This window comes from Prionailurus bengalensis, chromosome E4 (assembly GCF_016509475.1).
Source record: "Prionailurus bengalensis isolate Pbe53 chromosome E4, Fcat_Pben_1.1_paternal_pri, whole genome shotgun sequence".
NCBI classification, from domain to species: domain Eukaryota; kingdom Metazoa; phylum Chordata; class Mammalia; order Carnivora; family Felidae; genus Prionailurus; species Prionailurus bengalensis.
Window position 1 is genome coordinate 66,001,083 of NC_057360.1, and position 25,891 is coordinate 66,026,973.

General features: G+C 55.0%; 1 protein-coding gene and 2 long non-coding RNA genes across 3 annotated transcripts; 1 reads left to right on the top strand and 2 right to left on the bottom strand.

Moving 5' to 3' along the window:
* Nucleotides 1-3,288: 3,288 nt before the first annotated feature.
* LOC122475985 lies at nucleotides 3,289-7,942 on the bottom strand. Its single transcript, XR_006295355.1, has 2 exons — nucleotides 4,490-7,942; nucleotides 3,289-3,526 (listed from the first exon to the last, which is right to left on the bottom strand). It is a non-coding gene; the product is annotated as an uncharacterized LOC122475985 (long non-coding RNA).
* Nucleotides 7,943-8,116: 174 nt separating this feature from the next.
* LOC122475686 (antigen-presenting glycoprotein CD1d-like) lies at nucleotides 8,117-13,346 on the bottom strand. Its single transcript, XM_043567738.1, has 5 exons — nucleotides 12,773-13,346; nucleotides 12,011-12,289; nucleotides 11,022-11,300; nucleotides 10,204-10,291; nucleotides 8,117-10,092 (listed from the first exon to the last, which is right to left on the bottom strand). Exons 1-5 carry the CDS (start codon nucleotides 13,329-13,331, stop codon nucleotides 10,071-10,073), a joined length of 1,227 nt encoding a protein of 408 aa, XP_043423673.1. The 5' UTR covers nucleotides 13,332-13,346; the 3' UTR covers nucleotides 8,117-10,070.
* A 1,038-nt stretch (nucleotides 13,347-14,384) lies between these two features.
* On the top strand, nucleotides 14,385-16,726 carry LOC122475582. Its single transcript, XR_006295250.1, has 3 exons — nucleotides 14,385-14,738; nucleotides 15,804-15,872; nucleotides 15,977-16,726. It is a non-coding gene; the product is annotated as an uncharacterized LOC122475582 (long non-coding RNA).
* Nucleotides 16,727-25,891: the final 9,165 nt, after the last annotated feature.

Consider the following 25,891-nt stretch of genomic DNA (forward strand, 5'->3'; position numbering starts at 1 on the left):
CTAAATGTTAAAAAAAAATTTTTTTTTGAAGAAAATTAAAAAGTGATTAGTACAACTGAGTCACAGTGGTGACTGGGGGACGGAGGGATCATTAGTCTGTCGAATTCAAGACCAGGTCACGGCGATGTACACCAGGGCCCAGGACACCGGTGTCAGGAAGCGTCTGCGAGCACACAGACATGCACAGAATGGAGACTGAAGTGTAGGTGCAGAAAACCTGGCGTATCTATCTGCCTGTGGGGGAATAGACAGTAGGAGAAGTTCAGTTACTTCTGCCTTCCACAGGTCACGTGAGTGGACCCCCTCCCCCAGGCAGGACTTACCCGGTGGCCCGACGCAGGGACAGACGCTGGACGCCTGTCCAGGTCAGCCGGTGGTCTCTGAGACAGGGGTCATACGCAGGTGAGTCACTCACCCTGGCCCAAGCCTTGCGGAGAATTTCTAAGCGCAGCCAGGAGGGGGCAACTTGGGGAACCTGGCGGTGTCCCTGAGTTGAGAAGACACTGGGAGTTCGGAGGCCCCAGGGGAGGCAGCGTGGCAGCCAGGAGAATCGGACAGCTCGGGAGACGTGCCCCAGGCCCCCGGGCCTCGGGCAGAGCCCTCTGGCGGGTTACTTCAGCAGGGTCACACAATTCGCTCAGACCAAGGGCCGCCCTCACCCTGCCTAAAACTTAAAGACCAGCCCTGAAAGGGCCACAGAGTTTCCCAAGTAGCAAAGGAAGCCCCCGTGTTAGGGTCGTAGCTCTCGTTTGGGGGTGATGACCCAGAGTGAAGGCCGTGCGCCATCTCTGGAAAGGACGCGGAGGTCTCGTCAGAGTCCCAGGCCACCTGCTGTCTTCGTGTGCTTCAGCCCGCGTTAAGTTAAGCTATTATCCTATTTCCTCACTCGAGGATGTCCTCGAGCCCAAGTACAATGTGGTCTGTCCCCTGTAGGGAGGGGAAAGCTGACCAATGAACCGCCACACAACACTTAGGACCTCGTGTTTTAACTTTCACTTGTAAAAGTTCTCTTCAACCGCACACACGTGTTTATCACATCGTTCTGGCGGAGAAAGGAAAGATATATTTAAGAGAAATAGGTGGGCTATGGATTCTGAAAACGTCGTAAAGCTGCCGTGACCCCTCCAAGGCGACTTTAAGAGACGTCATTCACCCCCACCACAGGCAGCCTCCGTTCTGGTCCTTGGTGCAGGAGCCCAGGGCAGGCTGAGGGCCAGGCAGGAGCCAGCACACCCTTGCCCCCAGGTGGGATGTGTGACATTCCTCAGACACTCCCGGCTGCCCAAGAGCAAAGGAAAGGACAGAAAACAAGTGGCTACCTGATAGAGATCACAATCATGCCAGGTCTGAGTCTCCAATCAGTCTCCGTTTACAAATGTCGCAGTAAGTTACGTGAAGAAGGCAATCTCATCAGCAGCCGAATCTCCAGAAACCTACAGACTCAGTTTCCTGGAGCCCCAACATCACCCTCCCCTGCACAGTGATGTGGGAACAAAGGCAGAAGGAAGTGGCAGGTGAGATTAAATTTCCTTCTGACCTGCAGCCCATCAACAAATACTTGTGGCAAATGCAGAGGGTAACATTTCTCCAGGAAGCCCCTACTGTCCTAATGTTAATGCCTCACTAAGGGAAACAAACCTTTGCCTGACCACAGCAAGGCCCCTGGCGTCCTAAGAGTCCTCTTTAGCAGATGAAAGTCCTTCTGGAGGCTTCCCTTTGGCCTTTCCTTCCCCCAACTCCATAGTATATAATGAGTCACTCCTCGCAACCCCAGCGCAGCCCTTCCCGCCTGGGGGTCCTGTCCCCATGCTTTAGTAAAATCACCTTTCTGCACCAAAGAACGTCTCAAGAATTCTTTCTTGGCTGTCGGCTGCAGACCCCCACCACCACGCCAAAACCCCATCACAGCCACCACTCCCGCCTCCCCAGATCCACCTGACACGTAGTGGGCGCCTTACCACCAGCAAACCGCCACCTGTCCCACCTCCCTGGCACGTGGCCGTGACCCCCAGGAACACATACCCAGAACGGCTGTGTCGGTTGTGTCTTTCTTCCGTGAAGTCACCGGAAGGTGGGGAGAAGGGAGGTATCCCCTTCCTCCGTCCGGCCCCCCCGAAACTCTCACGATGGAAAAACCATGGCATTCCACACAGAAGCGTGACAGCGAGTGACAGCGATGAGCTGGAGGGAACGGAGGTCCCTGTTCACTTCATGGGACTCCCTTTGGGCGCCTGACGCTGGACGTCTAGCGTGTGAGAGAAATCAACTCTTAGTCTGCTCCAACTGTGTTCTTCGGGCTGTTTCTGCCTCTAGCAGCCACGGCTGGTCCCGAGGGCCGCCTGTTGCCAGGTTTTTGTCACCGAAATACAAGCATTCCTACATCCGTACCGGGAGAACCACCTTCTTGTACGCACAGCCTCGCCTCCTGGCACTTTTATTTTCGTAAAATGCCGTCTCTAGAGTAGGATTTCTGAGTCGAGAGGCCTGTGGGTGTTTCACCTGAAGAGATTTTGTCAAATAGCTTTCTGAAAGGCTGTTTTGAAAAAAATCACGGGCTGTGCTCCCTTATTGTTGCGAATCTGGTGAGAATAGTATCTCGTGTTTTTTTTTTTTTTACTGTAATTTGCATTGCCATGAATACTAATGAGGATGATTATCTTTTCTTATGTTTATGAGCCACTTCTTTAGGAGCTATCTGTTCAATCTTAGCCCACTTACTGTTTGAGTGTGGAGCTTTTCTTTCTTTCTTTCTTTTTTAATGTTTTTATTTATTTTTGAGACAGAGCGTGAGCAGGGGAGGGGCAGAGAGAGGGGGAGACACAGAATGCGAAGCAGGCTCCAGGCTCCAAGCTGTCAGCACAGAACCCGACGCGGGGCTCGAACTCACGGACTGTGAGATCATGACCTGAGCCGAAGTTGGCCGCTCAACCGACTGAGCCACCCAGGCCCCCCGAGCTTTTTCTTATAAATGAGCAAGAGACTTTTTCTCATTACTATCATATTAGCTAGTGCTGTACGTAAATGCAATATAGGTATGTTCCCCAATCTAGGGTCAATTTATGCTGTCTGTTGCCGTACAAAATATTAATTTTTTTAAGATGCATATTTTTTTAAATATTTATTTATTTTTGAGAGGGGGGAGGGGCAGAGAGAGAAGGGGACAGAGGATACAAAGGGGACTCCGCACTGATAGCACAGAACCTGATGCGGGGCTCAAACCCACAAACTGTGAGAGCATAACCTGAGCTGAAGTCCGATGCTTAACTGACTGAGCCACCCAGGCGCCCCTTAACATGTGTATATTTCATTTTATAGTTTCCCAGTTCCTATTTTGGTAAAACAAAAAAACAAAAAAACCCTTCAAACTTCAGTCTTTAATACGTCTGGAACTTACTGATGCCATCAGGTGGGGCTCCAATATTATCTTCTTTTCTAGATGGAGAGACAAGCCCTCACTGATCATTTTTCTGCAGTGACATCAGATCACACGCTATTCCTCGTCTTCCTGTTTTACTCCTCGATCCAACTGTTGGTCAGTGTTATTAACAGAGTAGTCTCTTATTAGCTTTCCGTTTTTTATTTTATTTTGATTCAGATATGTTTGACATATAACATTGTGTACATTTAAGGCATGCATGTGAATTTGAAACGTTTACATATTGTAATATGACTGCCACTGTAGCAATAATTGGCGCCCCTATCAGGTCACATAATTATTGCTTTTTAGTGGTTGGAATATATTTTTTTTAATGTTCATTTATTTTTGAGAGAGAGACAGAGCCAGAGAGAGACAGAGTGCGAGCGGGAGAGGGGCAGAGAGAGAGGGAGACACAGAATTGGAAGCAGGCTCCAGGCTCTGAGCTGTCAGCACAGAGCCCCATGCAGGGCTCGAACTCAGGAACGGAGGGATCACGACCTGAGCCAAAGTCTGCTGCTCAACCAACTAAGCCACCAGGCACCCCTGGTGTCTGGAGTAATTGAAACTTAGTCTCTCAGCCAGTTTGATGACTCTGTGTGTATTCACTGCACAGCGCATCAGAATCTCTATGACTTATTTTCCACCTGATGCAACTTTGTCCCCTAAACATCTGCCCCCCCCCCCCGCCCATTACCACAGTATTTTGGTGACAGTGTCTCTGAGTTTTAATATTCAGTATGGCAGATCCTATACCTGCACCATTTTTTTCCCCACATTTTTGGCGGTTTTAATACTAAGAATTTCATTTAATTCACATGAACCCCCTTGGGGGGTTGATATTTGATCATATCGAAGAATAGAGTACACCTTTCCATTAATTCAGAACACGTCTCTTGTCCTTCAGAGGACTCTCTGCTTTTCCTTATTTGGGGCATATGCCATTCTTGTGAACTACATTCCTAAGAATCATATACTTCGCTCCCTTTTTGGAATGTGCACTATTTGTTCTCATTTGCATTTCTAGCTGGTTCTTGCTAATAGAGAGATTAGCTTTGATTTTCATACAGTTACCTTGTCCGCACGACGAAATTCCCATTCCAGTTCAAGTCCTTCTTTGCTTTGTCAAATATGGACGCTTGAGCTTTCCAGGTATGTGGTCCTATCATCTGTGGAAAGAGCAAAGCTTAGCTCTTCTTGTCACATCTGCAAGGGACACATGGGTCACTCTGCCATGGCACCTGGCTCTGAGGCCCAACAGAAGGGGACTTTGGCTTGGTTTTCCGAAGGCTGCAAAGCCATCAGGACATCTCAACCCTCTTGGTTCTGTGTGCTTGCTCCCCTGGCCTGGCCCAGACCTCGGAGCACAAGCACATTCTCCGTGTCGGCGCCCTTTGATCACACGGCGAGGACCCTGCGAGACACCAGTTACACTTCCTGTCTCCCCTTCGCCCGAGCCAGGACATTAAAAGTCTGAAGTGCAGCACAGAACGTGTGACTTCACGCCTTTCAAAAAGTGTTCCCTGGGAGTCAGATTTACATTTCCGAGCCCCAGGAAGATGTTGGGCTCTCGTTGCTATGGTAGCTGTGGTTAGTGTTGTTGAAATTTAAAATCCAAGATATGGGCCATGCGTGTGATTTTCCACTTTCTTCCATTTCGAGCTATTTTTCTGGAACTAACAGAAACGATCTTCTCAGGAAGTTCTCACAAGGCTCTTACCCTTGGTTTCTTCTATCCGCCGACCGCCGTGTGGCCACTTACAGGCTACACATCCCTCCGCGGCCGAATTTCACAGGGAGCTCATCGTAACCCGGAGGCATTTCAGGACTCAGTATTAAATCCTGTGTCCATCTCCAGACTTCAGACGAATGTTCCAATACCATCACAGAGAGTGTCTCAAAATGCCTTGGCTCCAGTGCCAAGCGTTATAATTTATCCAGGATGCAGACAATTCTTGGCCACCCACAGGTAGCAGGTGCGAATCTTCGACTGTAAGCTCAGTGGGCAGGAAATACCACTTTCTTTGGTTTCTACTGGTTAACCTGTCACTTCTCAGTCTGAGCATCGTCCCAGTCTGTGGTGGGGGAGACGTAACCTTAGTTTTCCCTGGTGTCTTCCCGCCCACCCCATCCCTGGAGTCCTGACTCTAACACAACAGCCCCTGGTACCCATTCACAGAACCGCACAGATCGCTGCTCACATAGTCACCTCACTTCCTGTTCGGCCTCTCGGATCCAGTGTCCTCTCTGCTGTTTCTGCACCACAATCAGGAGCGTGAGACGTTTGTCAGTTTCCCCCACTCTGCTGCCCCGTACTGCCACCTAGTCCTTGTCTCGGGGACCCTGCCACCTCCCTGGGACAGGTGCTTTCTGCGGTTAGAGCCCCCCCCCCCCCCCCACGCCTCCCCACCAGGGAGAACATCCCGTTCTAGTTTGGGAAGATCTTCCTGTTTTGTCAGGATGTTCTGTTCAAGCACTGACATCCTATCCTGTCTGCAATCACTAAACATTTGGAAACATAACCTAGCATGACCCGGAAGGCATTTCTGTTCTCTACTCTGCCACATTCTTCCTCTGCGGTTCAGGGAAACGAGTGGGTATCTGACACGGATAAGGAGAACGGAAGAGAAGATTTCAAGGAAAGGAATAGAGACATATGTTAAAGTGTCAAACAGCATCCAGACACATAACCGCAGGATTTTTCAACGCGAGAATTTTTTTGCCCACAGGCCAGGTTTTTTGTTGCTGTTTTTAACCTTCACAGGCTGTGTGCGAACACTGGGGTGCTAAAGGTGGGGAGCCTGTGGGCGGCGGGACACTGGGCGGGAGCCCGGAGGCTGTGCCAGGAAAGCCCCGATGCGAGGGTCCGGCTTAGCAAAGACAGACATTTCTCTGCAGACGGGGTTGAGTGGAAAATCACTCACCCTGCGAGCCAGGAAGGAGGAAAGATGCAGGAACCGTTCCCGGATAATCCTGACTTCCGCCAGAAGATAGGAAAGGTGGTAATACGCAGGGTGAAAAGCCGGGGGGGTGGGGGGTAAAAATGTGGAAGAATCCCTATAGGGATGGTTCGATAAAATCAGCAAGAGAATGCAAACCGTGCAAAAACCCAGCGCGAGTTCAGAAAAAGAAGTTGAAGAGGGTACAGCCTCTCCCGAGCTGTATCGCACAGCAGGAGCCAAGCTGAGCCACGGTAGTGCACACGATAGTGAGCTCAGCAGCCACGGGACCGAAGTGACGGGAGAGCCTGGGGAGCGCGCGCTGGTGTGGGAAGGTGCGGTGGCCTTGGAACAGAGGCCACGCCAAGAGGAGGCACCGAGGAAGGGAGTCAGGGCTACAACTGGGCACAACACACACAGGAGGCAGTAAATGGGCAGAAAGTTGGTCCCCGTTTACACCTGTCCTGGCTTATTAACAGCACGCCTGGAAGGCTGGCACAGAGGATGGCCTGGCACAGAACATCCGATCGAAGCTCCAGGACGAAAAGTTAACGCCAAGTGGCTCGTGGCTGTGCCGTAGACCCAAGAGCAAGAGTGAATTCGAGTGACGGCCTCGGAGAGCTGGCCGATTCCTCTCTCCGGTCGCAGATACACCCACATGCGTCCACCTGAGTCCAATGAGGAAATAGAAACCAATCAGTGAGCCAAACGGGAGTCCAGTCGAATTAATAAACTATAAGAAAATAACTATAAGATAAAAGGAAACTCTACACAGGACCCCAGGGCTGGGGAGAATATCCAAGGAAGAAGAATACACCCGGAGAGGTGAGCCTCCTCTGCAGAGGCTGTAGTGCAGACTTCATTGGAGAAGGTGCAGTTCAGCCCCGTGGGTGGCAGAGAAGTTCGCTGGCTTCTTCGGGCCAGAGCTGGACTGCAGTCACTGGACAAGTTGGAAGCAGCTCTCCAGACCTCGGCCCGGGGCTTGGCGACAGTGCGGCTCAGTGGGGACCTCCAGGCGGCAGGGGGACTAAGCACATACAAGTGTCTGCGGTGGGCATGGGGACGCCAGGAGGCGCAGGGAGTCCCAGTGGCACCTGGGAGTGTCCACATCAAGAGGGCATGGGAAGGTCATCCCCAGGCTGAGGCTGCGAGGTCACCCAGTGCCCGTGAGCTCTGGGCAGACGGCTGGGGCAGCGGCATGCAGGCTGCCTTCGCGCCTGTTCTGCAGACCCACCAGGCCACACAGTCGCTCGAACCTGCAGAGGGTCCCTTCCTCCAGCAGCGTCTCTCCAGGGCCCTCTACTGAAAACTCTGCTGCTCACTTCAAAGAAGTGATCGGAGGGATTCCACCCATCATCCCCCAGCACAGACGAAGGATGGTTCTGGAGCCCAGCGACAAGAAAGTGATGAACAGCACCACACTCAGCCAGGAGCACGATATTCACAGAGAACATCAACCCCGTGGAGAATGAATCCTTCCGCATTTCTGGAGATGTTTTAAACTGAGGATCGGAGGGGCGCCTGGTGGCTCAGTGGGTTAAGTGTCTGACTTCAGCTCAGGTCATGATCTCACGGCTCATGAGTTCGAGCTGCGCATCAGGCTCTGTGCCGACAGCTCGGAGCCTGGAGCCCGCTTCGGATTCGGCGTCTCCCTCTCTCTCTCTTCCTCCCCCGCTCGCACTCTGTCTCTCTCAAAAATAAATAAACATTAAAAAAATAAAAATAACCATCATAAATAAACTGAGGATTGGAAAGCAGGACAGATTTTCTCCAAGACAGGCCTTTATTTCCACAGTAATAAATCGGTCGCTTAAAAACAAACCAGGGTTACCGTAAATTCACACTGAAGCATTTCCAGAAACATTTCAGAAGGGGCTTGAACACGCAGGCCCCAAGAAGGAGGAAGGCCAGTGCGAGGCGTTGGCGGCCTAACAGGTCTGGAAGTTAAGCTGAACCACATGGCCTGAGGCCACTGTCACACCAAAGGCAGTAGTAACACGGCCAAGGTTTGAAGGCACCATAATACCACCGCACATTTGCACGCATTTGCTCCTTACCCTGTGGCATAATCTGTCTCCACTCACTCGAGCTGTTGTAACAAAAAGCCACAGAAAGGGTGGCTTAGAAACAGCAGAAATGTATCTCTCACGGGCTGGAGGCTGGCGGTCCAAGACCAAGGCCCTGGCACATTCGAGGCCGGACTGAGGTTCTGCCTCCTGCTTCCGTTTGACACAGGAGGAAACTGAGTCTGAGGCTAGAACCCTGGTCTCCCGACCCAGGGCATCTGCTGGTTCACCTCATTGCCTCTACGAGTCCTGTGCCAAACTCCCCTTCCAGGAAGCCCTCCCTGACTAACCCCAGGCTGATATTTTCACTTGGCATTTCTGAGGAATTTGTAGCCCAGTGTTACCCAAAGCCTGAGCACAGAGGCTCTCTAACCTTCGCTGAACATCAGAATCATCTGAGGGCTTGTTAAAACACAGCTTCCGGGGTTGGGAGAGCACCCCCATTTCTCATTCTGTAGGTCTGGGGTGAGGTCTAGAATAACGTGCAAGTTCCCAATGGTGCCGAGGCCGCCGGTCAGGAGACCACAACTGGGAACCACGGCTTCAGGAGCAAGAGCTAAACCCACATCCTGGCTCAACCAGAGAGTTCAGCACACAAGACGCCAAATCTTCATTTTCTCAGGCAAAGACTCTCCAGCAACAGTGTTGTCCCACTTCCTCTGGACGCTCAAGGGTCAGACCAGGAACAGAGCAGCCAGCTGGGCGGTGATCAGTGCAGCTCACACCTGCTCAGTGGGTTCACCCCTTCCTGAGCACCGTCTCATCTAACGGCCGTAAGCAGAAGAGCCTATTTGGGGAGACACCCTCGTGACCCTCTTCCAATGTGAAAAAAGCAACTGGCCCCTTGAGACAAATATCCCTACCCAGAGTAACTTTTTATCTACGCAACACACATCCACAATGATTTCTCCTTTATAAGCCAGTTGCGGCAAATAAAAGCTTGGCAAACTTCTGCTTTTCCCATCAGCTAACTTTCTTTTAAAGAGAAAACATCCCCCTTTATAAATCCAAATTCACATACGAGACCACGCCCTAAAACTACCCATACGACATTCAGGACAAACTTCTTTCCAAAAGAGACACAAACGAGGAGCCCCCCCACATTGCCAGCAACCAGCGAAGACGTGTCTGGGGTGTCCCGAATATCTTGCAACAGTTTGAGCGCACATTTGAACATCAGGTAGGCTCACACAAAAATCCCCTTTCAAGAAAGGTGCCCTGTTCTTGAAAAGTGTGGGCTATAGCCAAGCCCAGGGTCTTCATCCATTCCTTCATTCCTTCATTCGTTTTCTGGTCCGTCTTCCTTTATTCTTGACAACAAGAAGCTGGACCAAGCACTTCCTGATTCACTCCCGATCCCACCGTGCAAACAACCAACGGGCACCCAATCCCTCCCGCCCCGGCCCGCATCCGCTTGTGCTTGGAAGTCCACGCTTCTCTTTTTGTAGAACCACTTGGGCTTAGAAACTTGCAGGACAGTGGAAAAGAACTTAAATCTTCTTAGATGAAATGTCGAAAGGATGCTATGAGAGCAGCCTTGTGACAACCGCCTGCTTCTTCAGGGCACCTCTCTTTCACCCTCAGCGGCTGAGCTGCCGTCCTGGGAACTTGGGGTCCTGAGTCCCAGGCCAACAGGTGCCGTAAGCACCGTCACAGGATGTTTTGATAGGAGCTGTGAGAGCATAGGAAGGGAGAGCACATTTAGGAAAAGGGGAGAGGGGCTGGAGGAGAGAAGAAACGGGCAGAGGCTGAGGGAAGGAGGGGTCGGGAAGGGGAGACCTACCAGCGCCTCTTGAGGGTTAAGTATCCAACGCACCCAGTGATCACAAGGGACACCAGCACGGCCACGGCGATCAGCCCCGTGGGGGACCCTGCGTGGGGAACACAGGCTCTCAGCGCAGGACCCCTCTCTATCCCAAGGCCCGCGGTCTAAGCCCGTGTGAAGGTGCCAGGTGGCCCACACGGGCGCCATTTCCCTTCCTCTGCAGTCTGGAGACCCCGTGTCATCTCAGGGACTGGGCGCCCCGACCCCTTCGCTCCAGCGCACAGCGGGACGGCACACAGGGGAAGGGCCACCGCTCTGTAGCCGGGACCTCAGTCTAGATCCAGTCTCCCACCTCCCACCATGAGACAGTGAACCTGACCCAGCTCAGTCTCCACGTCTTCAACTACGAAATTACAAGAAGGGCACCCGTTTCAAAGGAGCCGGGGACAAGTGGACACCACGCTGTGCACAGTCAGGAAGCTCTCAGGACCTGCCGCTCCCTTGTGCCCCCCCCTCCCCCCCCCCGCAGCGGTCTCCTGGGGATGACTCCTCTGAGACTCTTTATTTACCATTACCACCTACTTCTGGACCTGCGGGTCTTTGGTCTCTCTTTCTTCCTGTATGTGGAACATTGGTCTCAATCTTTTTTGAGTTCCGACTTTGTTCCCTTCCTTCCTATATCTGGAACCCCTCCTTCCAACCCTTCTGGTGGGCGGGGGCTCATCTTGGAAACTCCTCTATCCTTGTGTGTGTCCAAACCCACCCCCGGCCAGTGCCTCCCTCCATGCCTGAGGACCCTCTTCTCCGGGCCCTGCGGGGCACCAGCCCTTTCTCACCCCAGTGGAGGACCATGTCCCGGCCTCCTAGACTGCTGTGCCTCACTCGGCAAGACAGGCCGGCCGCCTCCCCGGCCGCCACGTCCAGGGTCACCCGAAGATACCACGTCTCGTCAGCGTGGGGCAGGACGTCGCCGCGCCGGGTGCCCGGCTGCTCCTGCTCACCCCGCATCCACGTCACCCACACTGGCTTTGGGTAGAAGCCGGACACATGGCACACAAGGAGCAGACGGCCAGGACCGGGACTGGGGCCAGTGGACAGCCAGGCCTCGGGCTTCACTGTGTCCAACAAGGAAACGGGAGTGGGGGGGGTCTCAAGGCAGGAACTCCGCATCCCACGTTTCCACCTCTGGAGGTGAAGTCCGTCATGACCTATCCATTTGTTTTTTGGTTTTTGTTTTTTTTTTTTCAACGTTTATTTATTTTTGGGACAGAGAGAGAGCATGAACGGGGCAGGGGCAGAGAGAGAGGGAGACACAGAATCGGAAACAGGCTCCAGGCTCTGAGCCATCAGCCCAGAGCCTGACGCGGGGCTCGAACTCACGAACCGCGAGATCGTGACCTGGCTGAAGTCGGATGCTTAACCGACTGCGCCACCCAGGCGCCCTGTGACCTATCCATTTGTGTTGGCTTCTCCAGGAAAGCCGCTGGACCCGACCCCCTCCCCCGTCTCAGGCTCCCATGAGGGCCCTGCATTCGGCTGTCACAGGGGTCCCACTGCCTTAATTGTTTACCTGCCTTCTCCCCCTCCCCTCAGGTAGATTGCCTGTTTGACCCTCAGTGTTTATTTAATTCGGATCGCGGAACCCAAAGGGTGCTCAGAGAAGGTCTGTGGGATGAATAAATACCCTCACACCTTCTCCCCGCCTTCCTGAGCCTCCCCACTCCCACCCCCACCCCGAGGATGATCTAAGGGCTGTGAGCTCCGGGAAGGAAGACCCAGGTGGACCTCTGGAGAGGAGGGCAGGGGGGAGAGGGGGCGGGCTCACCTTGCTTCTCCAGCTCCGACTTCCCTGCCTCCAGGATGTCCCTGACAAACAGGGGGCAGGTGTCATTGAGGAGCAACTGTAGCGTTTTCCGGGTCCCCTGGTCCTCGTTGAGCTTCCTGGAGGCCCTGTCTGCCCAGACGGGGGCACTTGGGGCGGGCACCCAAGAAGTGCCTTGGAAACGGAGGATCTCCTGTCCTTGAAAGGCCGCCTGGAAGAAGCTTTGCGAGGTGTTCCCGGGGAGAACCTCACAGCCAGCGGACACTTGGATCTCAAAGGGATCTGGGAAGACGCGGAGAAGGAGGGCCGAAAGGGTTAGAGGGAGGCGGGGGAGGCGTGCGGGGTCTCTCGGGGGACCCGGAGTCTGGGGCAGCGCGCGCAGCGTGAGGGTCAGAGGCAGGGAGCGCGCAGGATCCCGGGATCCCGGACCGGGAGGCGCGAGCGGGGAGCCCCGGGGGTAGGGGGGGATGCCGGGCCTCGGGGGGAGGGGGGAGGAGGGACGCCGGGCCCCGGGGATAGGGGGGAGGGGGGGACGCCGGGTCCCGGGGATAAGGGGTAGGGGGGACTCCGGGCCCCGGGGGTAGGGGGTAAGGGGGACGCCGCCCCGGGGGGAGGGGGAGGAGCGACGCCGGGCCCCGGGGGGGAGGGAGGAGGGGGCGACGCCGGGCCCGGGGGGGGGGGGGGAAGAAGGGGCGACACCGGCCCCGTGGGGGGCGGGGGTAGGGGGATGGGGGTCCGGCCCCGGGGGGCCGTCGTCCAGCTCACAGTCCAAGCGCAGCATTTTGACGAACTCCTGCACGTCGCGGGTGAAGCTCCTGCGGTACACGCGGAACAGGTGCTGCAGGTCGTCCCACTGCCGCTGGCCCCACGAGCCCCGGGCCCAGGGCTTGAGGAAGCTCACGGCGTCCGAGGCGCCGCCCCAGCGGTAGGCGCGCAGCCCCCCGACCAGCGCCAGGCCGTCGGAGCGCGCCCAGCTGCGGTTGGCGAAGGCCGACATCTGCAGGCACCGCAGCTCGCCGGCGCCGGGGGAGCGGCCGGGGCAGCGCGCGGGCAGCCAGAGCCAGCAAGCCAACAGCAGCCACCCGCCGGGGCGGCGGAAGGGCGGCCGCCCCCCGCGCGCGGGGCCCCGGGACCCGCGGTCTCCGGCGCCCCGCGCGCGCGCCGCCCCGCGCGCCCCCAGGGCTTCCACGGACCCGGGGGAAGCCCCCAGGGCAGCGAGAGGCCGCGGCCGCCTGTGGGCGCCGGGCTCCGACTCCGGACTTCCCTGCCGGCCCCGGGGCCCGCCCCGGGTCCCGCCCACCTCCGATTGCCCCTCCTCTCGCATCTCCCCTCCCCTTCCCCCCTAACCCTGCCCCCCGGCCCCCCGCCCCCGACCCTTTCCCTGGCTCCCCGATCTCTGATCCCCCGCCCTCCCCCATCCTCCCTCCTCCAGTCTCCGATTCCCCAGCCCCCTCGTCCTGTCCCCCAGTCCCTGATCACCCTTTCCTGATTCCCCATCCTCCCCCATCTCTGACCCCCCCACCCCCATCCTCCCCCTCCAGTCTCTGATCCCCCCTCCTTCATCCTCCCCCCTCTAGTCTCTGATCCCCCTCCCCCATCCCCCCCTCCAGTCTCTGATTCCCCCATCCCCCATCTCTGACTCCCCCCACCCCACCCTCCCCCCTCCAGTCTCTGAGCCCCCCTCCTCCATCTTCCCCCTCCCATCCCTGATTCCCCCATCCCCCATCTCTGACTCCCCCCACCCCATCCTCCCCCCTCCAGTCTCTGATCCCCCCTCCCCCATCCTCCCCCCTCCAGTCTCTGATCCCCCCTCATCCTCCCCCCTCTAGTCTTTGATCCCCCATCCCCCATCTCTGACTCCCCCTGCCCCATCCTCCCCCCTGCAGTCTCTGACCCCCCCCTGCCCCCATCCTCCCCCTCCAGTCTCTGATCCTCCCATCTCTGATTCCCCTCCCCCATCCTCCCCCCTGCAGTCTCTGATTCCCCTCCCCCATCCTCCCCCTCCAGTCTCTGATCCCCCCTCCTCCATCCTCCCCCTCCAGTCTCTGATCCCCCCTCCTCCATCCTCCCCCTCCAGTCTCTGATCCCCCATCCCCCCATCTCTGACTCCCCCTGCTCCCATCCTCCCCCCTCCAGTCTCTGATCCTCCCTCCTCTATCCTCCCCCTCCCATCTCTGATTCCCCTCCCCCATCCTCCCTCCTGCAGTCTCTGAGCCTTCCACACCCCCATCCTCCCCACTCCAGTCTCTGATACCCCCTCCCCCATCCTCCACCCTCTAGTTTCTGATCCCCCCTCCCCCATCTCTGATCCCCCCTCCCCCATCCTTCCCCCTCCAGTCTCTGACACCCCCATCTCTGATTCCCCTCCCCCATCCTCCTCCCTCCCCCATCCTTCTCCCTCCCCCACCGCCCCTTCCCTCCTCCAATCTCTGATCAATATCCAGAGTCTTCCACCTCAGTGTCCTTAGTCCCTCTTTCCTCCATCCGTGTCCTTGCTCTCCTCCTCCCCTGACCCAGGCCTTCTAGGTGCACCTCTCCGCAGGCGTCCCCTCGGGGTCCCCACTGCCTCCACACTCTCTCCTCCAGCTCTCACTCATGCTCTCCCTAGAAGTGCCTCTGTGTTCAGAAAGAGACCACATCAAGATGTGCACCTGCACAGCACGGCACCCAGGGCTCACACTGGCAATGAGCCACCGGGCAGACGGCAGCGAGGGCAGCCCCTCTCGGGCAGGTCAGAACCTGGACAGCACCCTGACACCTCCTCCCCACACCCCTTCTACCCAAAGGGCAACTCCCTCTTGTAGTTCACCCTGCTGGAAACATCTTCCGAGTGTGTCCCCTTCTCCACATTTCTACCTTCTGCTGCGTCTCCTGGAATAGGTTTTTTAGGAGAGAGACCACAGAGGTGGGTGGGGCCTACAGGGTGATGCCCAGCCTGACCTGGGTCGCCCTGCTGACCCTCTTCCACCCAACCCTTGCTTGCTCTGCGCCTTAGCCTAGCCAGGAGGCCTTCAGTTCTCCCACGTGCAACGCTTCTTCTTGCCCAAAGTCTTTGCACAGAGTTCCCTCTGCTTAGAGAGCTCCAGGCCCTCTCTTGCCCCATCCGCTTCTGATGCCTAGTAGTTTCTACTCAGATCTCAGCTCAAAGGTCACGTTCTCAAGGGGTCTTCCCAGACCTCCCTGACCGTGTGAGCAAAGGCAGCCTTCCTGGGCCGCCAGCTTTGTCCGCCTCCCCTCCCTGCACGCAGCAGCTGGTGATGACAATGGGCATGCTCTCTGTCCCAGCCCTCTCCAGTCCCCTGCCCTGCTGAGCCGCCGTGAGCGCCCTGGGGAGAGGGGGCTGCGTCTGGGAGGTGGCCTCAGCCTGCTCAGTGGAGCCCCAGAATACTTTGAGACCACACAGGAAAATTATTCTTGCTACAAGTAAGGGGCTAGTGATTAAATTAAGATATGAAATTGCCCAAGTAGTGGGGGGGGGGGGGGGGGCGGGGCAGACGTAGAAAGAAAAACAGTTTACGAGTCACTGCACAGAGTCTCTCTTGGTCTCCTCCAAATGTCCAGCCTCCTGTAAAACTCGAACCCTTGTTTAGTCCGTCTCTTCCCTCATCCCTCCATTCTGCTCCCACCCTCTGCCCAGACGGAAACGCACCTGTGATGTTCCAGGGGCTCCAAGCTCTGCCCTGGGGGAGGGGGGGCATAAAAATGGGGTTTATTGAAACAAAACGGGGCTTACACCGCGACTACTCTAGCAGAACTCTGGCCCTGACCCTTCGGTCGGTTTCTCTTTTACCCACAGCCAACACCCATCGCAGGAGACGACGTGTCAACCAAAGTTCACAGCAGCCAGGGAAACAAGCTTGAGGAAGTAAGAATGTAGCTGGGTCGCCGCTAGTGTCTGCTGAGCAGTTCCCTGCCCAGGACCACGAGAGGCTCTTGACATTTATCTTTCTCTTTTGCTTCTCACAACAGCCCGATCAGGTACGTGCCCTCATCGCCCAGATTCACAGAGGAGGAAGCCAGGACGTGGGGATGCGCGCGAACCTCCACGAGGCTACACAGCCCTGAGTGTGAAAGGCTCGCCATATCTCAAAAGCTTCAACATGCAGAAGGCAAGATGGCGCATTAATAATTTTTAAAATACTGATTGCGCGCTAAAACGTCCATATTTGGGGTATGTAGGGCTGAATATATTGCAGGCTATTGAACCTGGCTCTTTCCACCTCTTTTAACATGACTACCCGGCACTTTTCAACCACATATGTGCTTTCCATTCTGTTGTTAGCAGTGATGTTCTGGGCTAATTTACAGGCTTGGGGTTACTCCCCCTGTGCACAGCCTCGCTCAACCCCCCGGCCCGACACAGGGTACCGCCTGCTTCCTTGCGGTCCGCCTTCTGTCCTGTGACCGACGTTTAGGCACCGCTGACCCTGCCACGCGCCGAGCAGCGCCAGGCCCAGAAGACATTGGCCGTGGTGACAGCGGGGCGCGTGGTGACGCTCGGCCTACCCAAGCTCTCCTCCGTGAATCCCACCTGCTGTTCTCCAAGAATCGGGCGAGGGGAAAGACGCTCAAAAGATTTGCTCGGTTGTCAGCTATTACAGACACTTTGTTCCTCCTCCGTTGCTGGAAGCCGAGCTATCCCAGCCTGAGTGGCAGGGCCCGGGCTGTGGACGGATTGGTGACTGCAGGGCGGCCCGCCGACAGTGAAGCTTCTTGTCCTCCCGCTTCTAGGTAATTTGGCCTTAAAACTACCCCGGGGTATTGTCTGTCGGGGAATTGCCCTCAGCAGGCCCCCTGGGAAAAGAACCATTAGGGAAGAAAATGAGGTTCCGCAAGAAATTGTGCAGCCTTATGTTTAGCCCTCGCCATCCTCTACTTACAGGAAGGATGGCCTCATGCATTTGCCAGCCAAGAGGGCCTGTAAAGGAGAGACGTATGGATTTGAAAGCCCCACTCGGGCAACTAAGGAGTGTGTCTCTGGGCACAGGTGACTTCAGCCCCTAGGCCCACCTGGCCCCCAGAAGCATTCCAGATGATGACTGAACCTAGTCGCTTAAGCTACAGAATGGTTCATTGGTTCCTAGGTGCATTGTCTCTCTGAGAATGTGTGGGGCATGGTTTCTAAGGCCTTTTCGGCCCCTTTCTGGCACCTCGGACCGAGGCAGACACATTGTTCTTCTGGCCTCATGTGGTTAGGAGGTCATGTCCCTGTAACTGTTCCACTTGAGGTGCTGAGAAACGGAGGGCCTTTCACGAGAACAGCAAAGCAAATGCTTTCTGGATTATAGATAAACGCAGATGCATAATGGGATAATGTAAGAAATTAATCTATAATCAAAGGGTATACAGGAAAGTTAGGGGAAAATCACCATGTTATTTCTTAAAGGTTGTTTACGCATAGGACCATTTTCAAAATTAGGTAATGTTAGAAAAACATAGATGACGTATGCTACGAGGAAAACACAAGCAAATATAATGCCACGTTTACTAAAATAAATCGGCCAGTTCAACACACTGCTGTTGTCTGCGTCCATTTTTATTTTTTGTTTTTATTTTGGTTTTTTATTTTAGTTTTTTATTTTCTAGTTTTTTATTTTAGTTTTGTTTTATTTTCACCGATGCTGTTCTTCCTTCGGGAACCCCTGGTTGCTGGAGTTGGTCTCCGGCACTCCGTAGCTTTTATTTTTTAGTTTATCATTAAAAATATATTGAGGGGCGCCTGGGTGGCGCAGTCGGTTAAGCGTCCGACTTCAGCCAGGTCACGATCTCGCGGTCCGTGAGTTCGAGCCCCACGTCAGGCTCTGGGCTGATGGCTCGGAGCCTGGAGCCTGTTTCCGATTCTGTGTCTCCCTCTCTCTCTGCCCCTCCCCCGTTCATGCTCTGTCTCTCTCTGTCCCAAAAATAAATAAACATTGAAAAAAAAATTAAAAAAAAAAGAAAAAAAGAAAAAAATATATATTGAAAATCGGGGCACCTGGGTGGCTCAGCCGGTTAAGCGTCCGATCTTGGCTCAGGTCATGATCTCGGGGTTTGTGAGTTCAAGCCCTGCACCGGGCTCTGTTGCTGTCAGCGCAGAGCCCGCTTCGGACCCTCTATCCCCCTCTCTCTGCCTCTGCCCCGCTTCCTCTCTCTCTCTCTCTCTCAAATAAACAAACATAGGAAAAAATCTTTATTATTTAAAATAGCTGTGCGGATTAAGTTTTTATACACGTGCAGATAAAACTATGGGAAGGGGAAAGCTCTAAAAGTTCGCGGGGCTTTCTCTGAATAAAGACAGAAACAGGCGACTTGTGTTCTGTTTCAGTTTTACGACTCTTCTGCAATGTGCACAGTGCGCGTGTGTTGTTTTCCTGACACAACACGGGAGGGAGGAAAACTTCCATTCCTTCTCCAACAGCCAGGCCCGCTGAAGCACAGGAAGCAACGTCTGTCTCCCGTGCCTCCGCAGAGAAGGGAGTGTGGGTTTTCTCTGAGTTCTGCTAACCCGAGAACATGATGCAACAAGCAGCTGGCTGATTCTCTAGAAGCATCTCGAGGAGGCGCGTCTGCAGAGGCCAGAGGACGTGGCCCCGGAGCCTGGGGATGGCAACAGGTATTCTGCAGAGGAGGCGGGGAGGGTTTCCCCGGTGGGTCTGCCCGTCGCAAGGACCCCATGAGGTCACAGAGCCCAGAAGGTATGTCCCTTCCGCTTGAGGCACCAGCCACCCGCCCCAGCAGACACATGCACGACCAGACCAAGGAAATGGGGCGTTCGAGGAAAAGCAGAGGCCCCACAGGCACCCAAGGACCAGCACGGCCTCCTGTTCTGCCCCAAACACGCCTCCCTCGCCTGGATGACTCTGTGCGGTCAAGCTGCTTGCGAGTGAATCGCCACTGGGTGCCTCTGAGGAGTCGAGGTCCTCTGCATACGGAAGGGCAGAGGGGACAGCGGTGGGAGCGGCCATCACTCCGCAGACGCCTCCTGCCGTGTCCACATGCCCATCCCAGCAGGCCTTCCCTACGGACGAGGAACTGGGGGGACCTGCAGACATGCCCCTCACTCCGCCCCACCCCCAGACCTTGGCCGGAGAGCGGGAGGGGAGGAGCAGTCCTAAGAAAGGCCCCGGTTCTCTCATCTGCTCTGTCACTTAGAGCTGGAGACTCGGGACACGTTGCTTGTTTCAGCTGCGGTCGACCGGGCCTAAAGGAGGAGGGTCAGGACCACCTTCCGAAGGGGCAACCTTGCACGATCCAGGAATGCTCCCTAGTGCAGGACCAGGCGAAGTGGGCCTCCGAGGTCCTGTCCACCTCTCCCGCAGCCCTGTCCTCTGGACTCCCCTACGACACTAAAATCCACCCCCCCCCCCCCCCCCAGTACTCCTTTGCGTCAGAAGGAGGAAGGCCCAACTTAGGACAGGCACTCTCCTGACCGGCAGTTCTCTCCAAACACACACGCCCCTCCCTCCCCCCTCAAGGCTTGCTGGGACAATCCTAATTATGCTCTTGAACCTCACCAGCCTTCTTCTGCAGGTCTGAAATGCACATGTGGCCCAGGGGAAACTCTCCAGGGGCCTAGAAAGAACCCTGGCGTCTAAAAGAAGATAAAATGAACCGATTTGCAACAAGAAGAATTTCGACTTTGTAAGACGTCTTTACAAATAAAGCTGGACAAGCAGCATCTGTCTTTTTAGGTAAACGGTTCCTCCCCCGTTTGCTTCTCCTTCCACTGTCCAGTTTCTTTTCCCAACAGTGTTGTTCTCCACGAGGGTTTCTGAAATCACTTGTGAAGATACGGTGTGCAGCCCCAGGGAGTTCCCACCCGGAGGGCGGCTCCAGACTTACTCACACTGACAGAAAGAGCTAGGGGGGGACTTCAGCATCCAGCCAATTCAAGCCTTTCATTTTTCAAGTGCAAATGACATGCATCGAGGGTAACTGCTTCGTGATAAAGACGCTGAGTCCCAGAGCAGTTTTTCTTTTTAATTTTTAAATTCTTTTTGTAAATGTTTATTGATTTTTGAGAGAGACAGAGAGAGAGAGAGGCAGAGAGAGCAGGGGAGGAGCAGAGAGAGAGGGAGACAGAGAATCCGAAGCAGGCTCTGCATGGTCAGCGCACAGCCCAACGCGGGGCTCACACTCAGGAAGAGTGAGATCATGACCTGAGCCGAAGTCGGACACTGAGCCTCCCAGGCGCCCCTCCGGACCAGGCTAGACACGAGTGTGAGCAGGGTAAAGAAAGACTGGCAAAAACAGAAGCCGTGGCAGAGAGCACGGTTTCGCAAGGCATCAGGCAGGTGAACGTGGGACAGTGTGGGGCACGCCTGGCTCCGGGCACCTACACCTGTCGGGGAGGACACGCCAGAATTAACGGGACAGGAAACGAGCAGAGAGCAAAAACGAGCTTTTCCAGCCCCCTCCTGAACTGGGGCTTCGCACCCACCATACAGCGTCAGGATGTGCGGGAAGTGGCACGACTTCCCGACGTTAAATATGACCAACTGGAAACACAGCCCCCAAACTGAAGAGAGAGGGACCTCTTCTCCAACCTCCCTTCTTCGGAAGGCCGTGACTCAATGCTGACGGCTCTGACCAAAGCTGCCTGCCTTTCAACGCCAGCAACAGGCAAGAAACGATTCCCCCGGGGAAATTCCATCTTCCAGTCACACCGACTCGAGACCCACAGAGTCCTAACCTTCCCTTCAATGAAATAAACGTAAAACTGGAAGAAAAACATAGAGGCATTTCTCACCGACCGCGATGCCAGACGCAGCCATCCACGTGCAGCACGCTCCCACGCGGCCAGTGGCGGGCAGGCTGGGCGTGACGCGGGGACGTGCGCGACCGCTCCAGGGTGACAACGGTGGGGTGGAAGGCACGGTCAGAGCTATGGAAAAACGAAAATGGGGAAGAGGCAGCAGGTTTACGAGGGACGAGAGAAGGTGCGGTTCCCGTTCACTGAGCTCTTCCTTCAGTGAGCGTCTGTCGAGCACCGAATATACCCCAGGCATGAGGAACACCACGGTGTCGAGGACACGGTCCGTGCCTTCGTGGAGCCTCCATTTGGGGGCAGACACTGACACCCGAACCTGCAAATACAAGTGGGGACGAACAAGCCAGAGGAGAGGCCTGCGGGCCGTTGGGCTCAGGAGAGGCTTCCCAGAGTAATGACGACCAAGGTGAAAGGCATGACGGACAAATCCCCTTTCTCCTCGGCCAATGTCTTACTTACTTTCATCTATGGCCGAGAGGACAGAGGAGCTGACCAAGGAGGCGGGTAAGAGAACCAGAGGCCAAGACAGGCAGAGGCCAGAGGGACAGCTGAACTCTGAGAGCCACAGGGGTGATGTCTGGGTCACGCACGGAGGCTGAGTGACAAACAGTGGAAAGGGGATGTGGGGAGCAGACACGGTCAGAGGGACGGCCGTGGCTGGCCAGCTTCTTCAGCTCAAACAACTGCCACCCCCCGTCCACTGTTTTCCCTGGTAAACCAGCCAACATCTGTGGGTCAGGAGCAATTACCCCCTCGATGGCCGAAGCATTTTCTCTCTTCGGTATTTTGTTGGCTGCTTCTGTCAGGTTGCCTTGTCCCTAAAAGACGGTGGGAAAATGTGTGTCTTCCTTCTGACACACAAGGAGACCTGACACTTGAACGCAAAGTGTCCCTGTCGTCACCTGGACGGGCTTCTCCAGTGCTGAATGAGGGTAGAGCTACAGCCAAAGTTTTTCCCAAACTCAGGACATTTACCAGCTTTTTAGTAACGAGAACCCTGGCGCTGGATGGAATGAAGGTGTGGAAGCAGCTTTGCCACACCGGACACGTATTTGGGATTTTTTGCCTCACGTGGATTCTCTCGAGGCACAGAAAGGACGGCAGGCCGACCCAGGCTCGTCCCCGACTCGTTCCTGCAGACTCGCTCCCCTGCGTGCATCTTGCGGGAAGTGGCTGACACACCTCCCCCGGCGAGATGCCTTCTCTGTCTTTCACTGGCTTCCTCCTGCCCCACTTTTCCCAGCGTGGGTGCCGTGGGGCCCGCACGGACCTTTCTTACGGTGCTTCGGTTCGCTCCGGTTCCCGGGAGACGCGCTCTGCCACCAGGGCTGAGCAAGAACAGAGGGGTGACAGGCCTCACACACGGGTTATTTTTATGAGAACCCAACGTTTCTCTTCTCAAGAATTTAAACCAAGGAAGAAAACCGAAATGAGGTCTGGTCAACCTTCCATCATCCATCATCACCAACGCTTTCGATTGCTAGCCTTCAGCAATCGCTACCCACGGGTTTTTTTGTTTTTTGTTTTTAATTTTTTTTAATCTTTATTTTTGAGAGAGAGATAGAATGTGAGCAGGGAGGGGCAGAGGGAGAGGGAGACACAGAATCCGCAGCAGGCTCCAGGCTCCGAGCTGTCAGCACAGAGCCTGACGTGGGGCTCGAACTCACAAACTGTGAGATCATGACCTGAGCCAAAGTCAGACCCTCCACCGACTGAGCCACCTAGGCGCCCCAACTACGTGTGGTTTTTTAAGGGAAGCTCAGTACTTCCTTTCCTGCATCATTTCACACTTTGAGGGACACAGGAGCATTTTTCGGAAGCTCTCTGAAAAAAACAAGCCATGTCCAAAAGCGAGGCTGAAATGAGACTTTACCGGGAGATCGAATGAGACCTTTCAGACTTCTGAAATCTCTTGGTCTGACAGTTGTATCTGAGACAAAAGTACGGTTAGAGTACCGTGTTAAGAGTTTACATAGTACGAATCAAAACAAGACCACGTTAGGTTTAAGATCGCAATGTCATAAATGCTGCTCAAATTCGGTTGTTCTCGTGACTTTTAAGCTGGAAATGTACAAAAGCAAGTTTAAATATTTGAAAGTTCAATCTCTTGCTGTCTTATGTTGCTTGAGATAGTCATCTCTTCATTCCCACTGCAGCCACCTGACCCTCATTAGACACACGCTATGCACTCTTAACTATCCACTGAAGCAAGACTGGGCTTGGGACATACCCTTCTCACGCATTCATTCTCTCAGATACAGACACACTCGCCCATCACTCCCTCGCATCAGCCTGCTGCTGGTAAGAACATGAGTCAGTGGTCCCGGACCTGCATGAACAACAGAAGGGCAGGGAACACGGAAACATCTGCAGAGAGAACCACACCGAGGGCATGACATGGTGGCCAGAGGCTGGGGACACAAAGATGAGTAAAATCAGGTCCTTTTACTGGAGAGGAGACAGGCTCAATGAGTTGTGTGACAAGCAACAAGTGGCAGAACTAGAATTCAGCCCCAGGCCCAACCGACTCAACACCTGTGCTCGGAAGCACCATCAAGAGAGCCCTGCGCATGACCGCCTGCAAAGGACCTACGGCCCGAGAGGCAGAGACAGAAGGAACGGGCCCAGGGAAGGAAACCGTCTGTCACGGGCAGGAGAGGAGGGCCGTTCAAAGCTTCTTGGAAGACATGCTCCTCCAGCTGAGTTGTGAAAAACCGGCAACTGTAGGAAGGCCAACAGGTTGGGAACGCACTGTCGTGCTGTTTGCTTCCTAGTTTGGGAAACAGACAAGAAGCAAGAAAGCGGCTTTTTTTAAGTAGCGGGAAATTAAGGACACAGGGATCGAGTGATGAGGGCGCCATTTTAGGTAAGGGTGTTGGAGAAGGCCTCTCTGTGGAGGTGACTATTTGAGTACGGCCCTGAACAAAGTCATGTGAAGAAAAAAGAGTATCCTAGGGAGTGTGTGCATAGCATGTTCACAAAACAGCAGTGAAGTCAGGGGACCCAGAGCAGAGTGACCACAGGAAGAGAGCAGGAGGTGAGATCCCAGCCGGAACAGGATCAAATCATGCAGGGGCTTGGAGAGGACCACAGTGTGGTCAAAGACCAAGTTTCGCCTCTTTGTGGTGGGCGCAAGGAATGAAAGGAAGCTGTGAGTCATGAACAACCTCAGAGGTAAGTCTACCGCCCACGTGTATTGCGAAGCATTCAACTGAATAATCATAGTTATGAAAGTACTTATTCTTTGGGAATCCCCCGTCGCTCGCTCGCTCGCTCACTCTCTCTCTCTCTCACACACACACACACACACACACACACGCTGCATTGCCTCTAGTAAGCCAATTTAATATAGGTTGGGAAAAAAGATTTCTCAACAGTGCAAAAACATCTTTTGAAAAGGCAATTCTGTTCCAGCCTAGTCAAACCACTAAGGCATGATTTAAACAACAACAACAACAACAACAACACCAACACGGGGGCACTACAGGGGTGGCTCATTCAGTTAGGCAACCCACCCTTGATTCGGGCTCAGGTCATGATCTCAGTTTGAGTCCCACACGGTGCTATGCACTGACAGTGAGGAGCCTGCTTGGGATTCTCTCTCTCTCCCCCTCTCTCTCTCTGCGCCTCCCATGCTCTCCCTCTCTCTCTCTCTCTCTCAAAAATAAATAAAAAATAAACCTTAAAAAATAAAAATAAAAACAAGGCTAAGGCATATCCTCCCATTCATGCAGGGCTCTACTTGACATCCCAGATCAATGGGTCCCTCCTGACTACTGTTTCCGCGAGATTAACTTCCAATTCAAACCTCCGATTCCTCCCGTTACTAAACAAGCAGCAGTGTATTGGGGGCCACGCGGCACTCCATGATTCTGGGGCGCTAAGCACGAAAGACCGGCAAGGGATTCCCGTACAAGAAGTGCTTAAATGCTCAGGGTCAGCGCAGTCCTGGGATGAGAAAGTCCGCAGGCATTTCGCACAGAAGAACGAGGCCAGGCATGGAGCACCCTGTTAGCAAATCCCCGCCCCCCCCCCCCAACACGGCTGTCCCCGCAACACTTTCTGGTGTCAAAGTGACAAGGACAGCAAGATACAAAAGAGACAGCTTGGCTCAGGACAAGGAGAGAAGGCAGCGTGGGAGTGGGGAGAAGAGCACGGAACAGAGGGAGCTGCGAAGAGGCAACATACTTGGGAATGAGCAGAGGAACCCACGGAAGGAAGGTCGGGGAGACACTGGCGCCTCCCGCCCTTTCCGGGAGGTCTGTGTGGCCCCCCGCTGGGCCTGGGGAGTCTGGGGCTGGCGCTCCCCGGCACTGAGTGCGCAGAGCTCCTCTCACAGCCAGCGCGACAATCTGCGGAGGTGCGAGGAGACAAGGTTTGCTTTCTCTTCTCTCTGAGCGAGGGTGACCGTCTATGGCCAAGGATGGCCCATCGGACTCACGAAGCAAAGACGCTGCAGAGAGACGGAACCAGAGCCTCATCAGAAGGGAACAAAACGAAGCGCGCTGCAAGGCTGCTCAACGGGGAGGCTCGGATCCGCCCGCGCTCACAACCCGGGCCGCGGGACCCTCCCCCGGAGCCCCTGGCCCGCAGTGAGGCGCAGTGCCCACGGGAGACGGTCCTCTCGAGACGATGGGGCAGGGCTCCGGGGGCTGGGTGCGAGGAGGACGGCCAAGGAAGAGAACCTCAGGCTGGTCGGGGCCAGCCTGGAAGACAGGGGTCTGCGGGTGACAGGGGCTGACGGAGAGGGTGGGACCAAGCGGAGGCCCTTGCACGAAAAGGCAAGAGCGAGGCTCCAACCGAAAGAGAAGCAGCAGGACCACGCCGCAGCCCCGCCGCTATTCCACACCCGGTTCTCCGGTGCAAACGGCTTATCTGCGCCAGGTCTGCCCCAGAGGCTTCAAACTTTCGTCTCCAAAAGCCTACCGCCGCCCTCTGAACTACAACACCCAACATGCTCCACTCGCAGGACGAACGACCCAGCCCCTTCCGCCCCCGCTAGCCAATGGGCTTCGGCAATTTCCTCTGCCCCGGGAGAGAGGGCGCTTTCTGCCCCGTGAGCCGCTCGGATTGATCCCCAGGCGTTCCAAAAGTGCGGTACTGAAAACGAGACCAAAGGCATAGGACCCAGAGCT